General features: G+C 41.1%; 1 protein-coding gene across 3 annotated transcripts in view; it reads left to right on the top strand.

Annotated features, from left to right (window-relative positions):
- Positions 1–2,361: 2,361 nt before the first annotated feature.
- Positions 2,362–9,167, top strand: part of LOC145495281 (uncharacterized) — an 8,169-nt gene continuing 1,363 nt past the window's right edge. The window contains exons 1-4 of one of the 3 annotated variants that reach the window (XM_081474873.1): positions 2,362–2,477; positions 3,271–3,342; positions 5,651–6,859; positions 8,009–8,115. In XM_081474873.1, the coding sequence (XP_081330999.1) occupies positions 3,276–3,342; positions 5,651–6,859; positions 8,009–8,115 (1,383 nt within the window). In that variant the 5' untranslated portion in view covers positions 2,362–2,477; positions 3,271–3,275. Of the gene's footprint in view, positions 2,478–2,834; positions 3,343–3,963; positions 4,081–5,650; positions 6,860–8,008; positions 8,116–9,167 lie in introns of those variants that run through there. The other 2 variants (XM_081474874.1, XM_081474872.1) reach the window with 2 other exon arrangements.

The raw sequence follows: 9,167 nt of genomic DNA, 5'->3' as shown, positions 1-9,167 counted from the left end.
TTGCCATTTCCCCCACTGGAAAGTAACTATCTACCATTGATTTCTACATTATAAGACTAATTCGCCCAACTCTAAGCCTGAGAATGCCTTGACAGATCCAAATCGTGAACAGCTACAGTGACCTCGGACCCGCGGTCTCGGATTGATATGCCACTAAGGCGGGACCGCTTTGAAGAGACATGTGCGTCGAAGCTGTCTTTCTCTCACCGTAAACAACCGAAGAGAAGTTGATATATGTGCGAATTTAAGTTAGATTAAGCAACATGAAAGTTAGATTTCCATTTTTGTTGACAAAATGATTAAAATAACACTGATGAGAACGGGGAAAGATAAAGCTTTGTGATTTGTTGACACACAGCTTCAAGTGTTGTCCCGTTATTCACGGGAGATTTATAAAATCCTCTTATATACTGATCATGATTTGACGATAAGGAACACTGATAAGGCAATTTTTTTATTAAAAACAGATCGAAATGTAGCGCAAAAAGATTCACCGCAAATTACAGAAGCATAATGTCGCATTTCGTCATCGGTTACAGGTCAAACGCCCCAACAAAACGCCTCTGGGATTTTTGCTTATTAGGATAAGCTTTCTTAGACACTTAAACCTTCGGTGTGGCACCTTTAAAAGAACGAGGAATATACAGTCAGTCTTTCTTTGTGGGAAGCTGCATACTCGTGAAGAAGCGTTTTTCCCTGAGCGTTTACTTGTGGGGGCGTTTTGGTAATCTACCTCATTTAACTTTAAGTAATTACACTTATATTTCAACAACAGTTCTAACACGTCTAATAAAATTTAAAGACTAAGCTTATTTCAAATAAAGGGACGGACCATTATTATTTTTTGGGAGGGGGGTGTGGAAGGGGGTTGAGCAATTCCCAAAACAAATTCCTGCCTGCAAGAACAGCTAAAAAAAATCGTACAAGGGGAGCCATGGAGAAAAAAAATTGATCAAGTGTTTTCTTCTATCCAGGTCCTGTGTGTGTCATTTAAAAAAAACTCCTTTCACAAGCTATTGCCCACCGAAAAAACATGCACAATTTTCTCAAGCGAGTAAAATAAATTCCATGCTCCAGAAAATGGCCCAACCGTCATTCCCCCACCCCCCCCCCTTAAAAAAAATGATCCGTCCCTAAGCAGCACGCCTTTGTCTAACTTCAGTCTCTCGATTCTCCGTCTGTTATCTCTTGCTTTATGTTTTGTAATTAAGCTGAAAAAAGAACTAGTGTGTGTCCAAGGAAGCTGAGCCAACATGAAAGCCGTGGCTTGTGGTTCGTCAATCATTTCGTAATTCTGCAGCATGTCTTAGGTGAACACATTTCACGTATCTGACGAGGTGTTGTGTTCACACTTGCACAAAAATAAATACACAGTTTTCTGAACTTCAAGCAGTTGATCACTTCCTGTTCTCAGCACGAATTCAATTTCGCCTGTCATGTTGGACACACTGAAGTCGCGATCGAAACTATCTCAGAATTTGGTAGGGTCTACTTCAGGGTCTTCAGGATTTTACTGATAAGACATTCCTTCAATTTCTATAGCCTTGGCCGATGTGATGACCATCCGTACTTTTCTTGCGGTCTTACAGCCGTTTGAATCAGTTTTTTATTTACCTTTATCTTAAAATAATCGATGCGAATTGAAAGAACGCCCGAAATTTTGTGATGTGACCAAGCCTTAATTTCTCTTGGGCGAAAGTGACTGATGAAAGACTGGTGAAAGATTTTTTTGTTCCCAGAGACGTCAAAGGGTTTTGTCAGCACCCAGACTGACAGCACCACACCCATGGCTCTGTCGAGCATGCGCAGTGAAGAACCAAGGGCAACAGAGAGAGCGAAGGGCCTTATTCCTCGTTTTTACATCCCTTGTAAGTAGTCAAAGTACGTCGCTCGCATTTAGAACTTCTCCGAACTATATATTCTGGCAAACGATTAAGTTCACACGCTGACTGGGCTTAATTACGACACGATGCTAAGATTAACTGCATTGTGTCTGGTAAGGGGTGTGGTAAAAGTAAAGAAAAAAAGCCAGTGGGCGGAAGATCAAGCGGGTTCTGGTGCTTGTTTACCAAATAATAAGCTAGATACATTCTCTCTCATCTTATCACTGTAAATCAACAATGCTTATTTCTTGTTTTAAAAAACGCTATTTGGCGCGATATTACTTCGAACACGCCGTTATATATTTCGGGATTTTGACCTTTGCAAAGGAAATTGAATTTACGACTCCAAAAATCCAAGCCAGTGCGTCTTCTGGTACGCTCGTTTGTTGGTTCCTGCTCCGACAGCTAGGATGATTAATCTTTGATCATTTTCAAGGCGCTACCGAACGAAAATAAACTAACGAAGACAAAGGAATTCTGACGGGTAGAGCAGGTTGCCATCTTGAGGGAAAATAAGACCACAGAACTCTGGTGCGCCATTCAAGAACGAAATTTTACGCTCACAGATTAAGCAACGGGATCAGCAGAAAAAAGGTGTGTGCGCTTGTATTTTGGAACTTTACTGTGTCTCACTCGTTTCGCATTAGTTTAAATCGTTATTGATATTCAAACTTTAGAGCGGAACGAGCTTTCGTACTCGAATAAGTGAACCGTTGAAAATAGGGAATAACGCCTTCGTTTACCAAAGAATAGGTGTATATCGAAATTTCAAAAAAGAGAATTATCATTTTTCTTTGTGAGGGTAGAACTATTTCTTGCCATGTTTCTCCCGGTTAATTTTTGATTTTTTTCTGGAGCGAAAAATTCGCTGTCATTTTCAAGCAATTCTATTTGCTTGTCGTCGCATGTTTCTGAAAGTTCCATCGCATATTCAAATCAAAAGGCCGTGAGATCTTTATAGGAAAGTTATCTTAAAAAAAGACATTTTTTTAAAGACTAAATATCAAAATTAAATTTGAAAAATATAGACTTTCCCATGCATTGGAAATGTTTTTCATTCTGAGTCTAGCCTCAGTTAAACATTTCACATTGAATACAATAAGAAACCTGTATCTTTCAGTTGATACAAGAATTATTAACCAGTTATCACTGGACTTTCGACGTGTTTCCAATTCACTACATAAAATAGAACTGCTGACTGTTTTGATGAAAAGTTGACCCGCCGATCAGCTAGCTGTGCCGGAGCAATATAACCGGAGGCCTGTGCTAACCCATAGAGGCCTGGGGCCATTAGTAAACCCTCTGTCATATCTTGACGTAGATGAAGCCAGTGAAATAATTTTTAGCAGGAAAAACAAGTTGTTACTAATGTTATTTTGTCTTGTAGGAAAGATGAGGATCCTCGTTGTTTTAGCGGTTGTGGCAAGCTTGCAGTTCTCAGATGCTCTGCCACTTAACGGTAACGTCTGTCTTGCTCATCAAAATTAATTTTCTTTAGTCTTGAACTGGTCAGTAAAGCGGCTTTCACTGAAGATGATTAATTAACAACCTCATCAAACAAAAAACAACCTAATTCGAAGGCCCGCCAATATAACCAGTTTAGATGGAATAATCAACAATAGATTCTGATTGAATGTACAATATCCCTTTTTTTTCATACTGTTTACGGTTAATTTAAATAACAACTTAAAATGCTGCGTTACGGAGCTCGATTTCCGAAACTCTCTAGGGAGGATCGATATCCGGAGCGCGGGCTCCTTTCCCGAACAGCGGCTGGTAATCGAGCTTAACTTGTTACGGTTTAATTCAAAACTCATAATCATCTAACCTAACAAAAAAGCCGCCGCCTCGCGCAGTAATTATAACACAACTGTCAAAGCTACCCGGCGTTCTTAAGTGCGTAGCTTAAACACTGCAAAGCATGCACCGCAAGGTACAAAAGTTTACCGAGTGGCGCAAAGCCCTCGTTTAATGCTCTGGCTTCTTATAACAAACGACTTACAGGTTTCTCTTGTATACTGGTCGAACACTCTGCCAATCTGACTAGCTCTAATACTGTGCCAACATTAATTCTAACCAGACTGCCGCGATCATTACGAGCAGTGTGGAGACTGGGCAAAACACCGGTATTGTGAACTGAGTGACTACAAGGATTACATGAACCTGGTGTGTCCGTACAGTTGCGGCCAATGTGACGGTAACAGCTTTAAGGTGGTATGGTACCCTCAATATGGACCAAAAAGTTTGTTTAAATATGGTGAAGAAAGATCAATTGTGTGCTATTGCACTCAAGAAGAGAAATTAAATTTCTAGAGTTTTACTCAAAATGGTTGCTATGGAAACCAGCCACAGCCTTTTGAAGAGTGTTTTATAGTATTGACGCCAACACTTCCTGCTCTTTTACAAAACAAGAATTGACTGTCAAATAAGCATATCATGTAAGTTTCTGTTTTGTTCTGTGATATGAACCTAAGTTTTGACAGTTAACTCTTATTTTCAGTGCTTTTTACAGCTTTATTTGGAAATAACCTTATTTTTTACCACACCCAGTGGACAAATCATCTCATGTCACGTGACAGACCTTAAAATGTTACGATTTTTTTGGTTTATATCATCACGACACTATTGGTCTTTGATGAGCCCAAGTTTCAGAAATTCTACTTAAAAACCTTGCAAAGTAGAAATGTTGGCGCGATGTCAGTCGGTACAAAAGTAAACTTTTGAGAAAAATGCACTTTAAGTTTCTTACACGAAGTATTAAGCATTTAACGAGCCACAAATAGTGGGGGGGGGGGGTGCAGATTGGATCTCGGGGGAGGGGGTGCAATGGTTGTTCTATTTTGTAAAAAGTTACCGCAGTTGTGGGAAATATTCCTTGTCATAAGGGAAATGAATGAGCCTGTGATGGCAATTCGAGGCAAAGCTTTTCACAAATAATTATACCAATCGAGTTGTGCATGTCTTAAAAGTTTTTTTCTAAATAGTTTCGTTCATATAAGTTAAAAATAATCTATATTTTTGGTCACGTTCTTATAGTAAACAGTCGTTGCTATGGCCGTTGCCACGTGAAAAAACTTATACCACTGTGTACTTTCCTTAAATTTCACACTCATCTGGAAGGAAATTCGGCAAGATCGTTTCAAAATGTTTTTGACAAGTCCTCAAGGGTCTTAAGTCTTGTATTTCCAAGAAATTGAATTTTTCATGAACATCGCCATATTTTAGGGTACCATACCCCCTTAACTCTATCACAAACTACCCACTAATCATGCTTTGAGTTACAATGCAGCTCATTGAATAACAAGATTTGGTTTCCGCTCAAGGAGTCCAAGACTAGAAACATAACTTTGTGCCTGTCATGCCCTGGCTCTATAGTCTTACATGGTTGAAAAGAAGCAAACAAACAAACAAACAAAATAAAACAATAAACAGACAAGAAAACAAAAAAATTCAAACAGGGTGTGCAAGAGTTAATGGGAACTGTATTTTCCCGCAAGCCTTCACGCTCCTCCTTGAGTTCACTCTTCTCGCACTGAAATGCCGTTTACAATTTCTCTGACGACGTAAGAATAAACACGTTAATTTCTGCACAGATTGTTCTGTGGCTGAGTTTAAGAACATTCAGGCAGTTAATTGGTTAGACCAAGCTTCTAATGACGCACAAAGCAATGACTGAAAAGATTCAAAGGACAATCAGCAAGTACCCTTATTAAGGACTTATGTAAGACTTAGTTTGCAAAATTAATATGAATGCGTTACATTTCCAGACATTCTGAGCGACTTGAGTGCGTCAGGCAAGGAGGCTTCCGGTGCTGATGACGTACATGGAGCAATACCGGAAGTTATGGATGACTTTGAGAACTTCGAAGCGCTGGGAAGCAGGTCTCAAAAGTCTGAGCCAACAGATCACAAAGACGACAGTGCCTCTCAAAGTCAATCAGGATCTGCAGAGGATGGAAATGAGGCTCTTTTTCGTGCGTCAGCAACGAAAGGAACAGAGTCTCGATTTGATGGAGAGGCCGAACAGCAAGATGGTACAGGTGATCAGCAGGAGTCTATTTCCGGTTCCGGTGTTGATTCTGCTGGTGTTAATTTTTGGCCTGTTGTTAGAGCTGAGTTTGACGCAGACGACAGAGGACGCGACGGAGAGCTCCACTTGATCCGCAGATCTGAAATATCTACACCTGAGAAGGTGACAAGGGCTTCTGAAGACTATAGTCCGCCTGTCGAGGCAACATCCGGCGAAAATGCAAGTGAAAGAAGAGATCTTCCGGCTTCTAGTGGTTCTGGCCAGGATATCACTTCCGGTGAGGATGACGCACCCTTTGATACTTCTTCCGCTGACTCAGAATCTGATTCTGGATGTTCTTCCGGTGACGGGTGTTATGAGTCTGAAAGTGAACAAGGAGGGGATGGTGGGGGTGTTAATTCGCGATCAATTATCTCCAAGGCCGAGGAGAATGCAGCGTTCTCTCCTGGCAGCGCTTCCGGTGATTCTTCTCCTGATGTTTGGTCACATCCACATTTCGACGTAGCTGCTGGTCCATATGATGACGCAACATCCGGTTCCGGTGTTGAACCCATCACAACTGGCTCCGGCTTTGTCAAAGAAGACGAAGAGAAGGAAATCGATTCACATGGGATCGAAGACGCCATCTTTGAGGCCGGTATACCTTTGCAGTTGAACCGATATACCGCTTCCGGTTCCGGTGTGCCCAGTCCTCCTCAATCTCAAAGCTACGATGACAGTCAGGCTTCCGGTTCAGGATCTGGAGCAGTTGAGAGGAAGGAATCTGTTCAGCTCTTTGTAACACCTCAGCACCATCACAGGGTCAGTCTAATGGAGAAGATGATGAGACTTGGCAAACTTCAAGCCATCAAAGTATCACACGAGAATGTAGATGCTTCCAGCAGAAACGAAGTCCCACGTATTTCTGATGAGGATAAAGCTGCCCAGGAAATGCAATCAGACTTAGGTAAGAATTTTTCTCGGAATACAGCAAGCATATTACATGTAATGTGGAACCCCGCCTTATGGTCACCCCGTTAATATGGCCTCTTTATTCTGGCCTCAACACAAGCTCAACCAGTCATTTTCTTACTTAAAGAATCCCTTTATACGGCCACCCCTTTGATACGGCCAGACGTTTATGCCCGCTGGTGACCGGATTAATGGGGTTCCACAGCTGTAACAGGAATATTTCATGAGAATTCACAAAAAGATACCTCCGGTATAAAGATTACTTGTCTTACTTCACTCGGTGCCCTCAACTCACGTCTAGTGACACGCGAGGATTTCTCGTCCTTAAAGAAAACATTTAATTAATTAGTTAATCCACGTTAAAACACTCTCTAAATATAGTGCTGTTGAAGAAGATAAAAAAAGTTCGCATCCAACATAATGCAATCGGAACCCGCTTCATGAACCAATCAGAACTTTTTTTTATTCAACTACGTGGCCGAGGAAAAGGGCGGGAAAAGTCGATTGTAATTGATTTTATCTGATTGGCTTCTTCGCTCCGAAGTTTGCTGGTTATATATTGTCATAATGATTTCTACTCATTACCAAGTGAAGTTATCAACAAGACCTGAAACCATCCCCAGCGAGCAATAACGGTTTAAACGCGCACTTTATTTACATGGCGATCAACCACTTGTGATTCAATGCTGTTAAACATAAACAAACACGAACAAAACGGTGCAAACTAAAACCCATGATAACAACAGAGACTTTATACTGTTGTAACGCGATGCCGGGACTGCTTACAAATGGCTGAGATACGGAGACAAACTGCACAAGATGCTTGGATTTTGGATATACTAAGCTGCGATCCGCACGGCGAAAACTTGAAAATGCACTGTCCCAAAAGTATTTGAATAAATTACACGAAGATACTAGCGCCCCATTCCAATGCGTTATAAAATGCAATACAAAATGTACTTGCTAACTGAAAAACCGGACGCATAAATAACACCATTTCAAGCCGTTGCGATCTTACATCGAGTACCATACAGATCTATAAAAGCGCAAAGATGAGATAATGTTATAGTACGTTTGAGTCGCCCAGATTTAATGAATCGTTAATGTTTTGTTTGATGTTTGTTTTTGTCTTTTTGTATCCCAGGGAGAGGAACCAAAGTGTCCTTCGTTCTGAATCAAGATTTTCACAGTGGGTATGCAAATGAGAATTCAACAGCTTACAGCATTCTTGCCAATAACGTGAAAAGAGAGGTGAGATTAACAGTTGTCGTAAAATAACAAAAATCAAACTAACACTCGAGGAAAGTTTTTCTCTACAGTCGGAAGTTTTCCGGTTACGCAACAAACAAAAGAGTTTTAAAAATAGCCCAAAGAAAATACGCGCGATGACTGGTTTAAATTGTGTTTCTATTTGACAATAGACCTTTCCCGCATTCACTTCAGTGCGTGCGAACAATAGCACCAGAGCCAGGTTGGGGTGAACATTTTCATACATTTACTATATTTTTGTCCACCCTATCCTCGACTCGGCGCCAATGTTTGTTGGAATGCGGGAAAGGTCTATTAGATTATGAGCTCAGGATTTCTATCGCGCGATATATAGTTGACGAGGTTGCAGCCCGAGTCAACATCACGCACAGAAATCGAGACCAAGTAATCTAATTGTTTCAGTATGGGTCTACTAGGCGTTCAAAACTTTACCTAAATCCTCCTCACACGCCCTTCGAAAACTTTAGAAATTGGCCGTCATTTTTTATAAAGCGCACACTCACATGAAGCTCTGTTATCAAAGAAGTACCTACGCTGTAAACCAAGGCTGCATGTATCTGTCAACCTATTATTGGAGTATGGCCGCCATCTTGCGCGACTCCGTCGTCTTCGTCGTCTTGGACGTCTTACGTACACGCCCACGAGCAACACCGTTAACCATGATAACCCTGAGAAAATCCATTCATAGGCTTCCTTTTCTTTCCTATATAAGTATGGAGCTCCGCTTGGCGACCGCTCGGCCGCGGCATCTCCGCTAAAAGTGAGTTACACCTTTTGCGATCTAATAAAATGGGCCGTGACCACAATTTTTCTTAGAGATAAAAACTGGTGGACCCCCTCTCTCTCCTTTGCAGAAGTTCAAAAGGGGCATATTTCAAGTGGGGAGAAAATAACGAACGCTAAAGCTGCAGAGGAGAGAGGGTTGGACCGGAGAAGTTTACATCAGCCGTGTATTTAGAGCTTTTTCTGACTGTCTTACTTTTCTTACTTTTTCTCACTATTCGACTGTTTGCTAGTAAAATCATCAGTTTTTA

The sequence above is a fragment of the Orbicella franksi genome, chromosome 8 (assembly GCF_964199315.1).
Source record: "Orbicella franksi chromosome 8, jaOrbFran1.1, whole genome shotgun sequence".
Classification (NCBI taxonomy): domain Eukaryota; kingdom Metazoa; phylum Cnidaria; class Anthozoa; order Scleractinia; family Merulinidae; genus Orbicella; species Orbicella franksi.
This window is presented reverse-complemented; position numbering and strand designations above follow the sequence as displayed.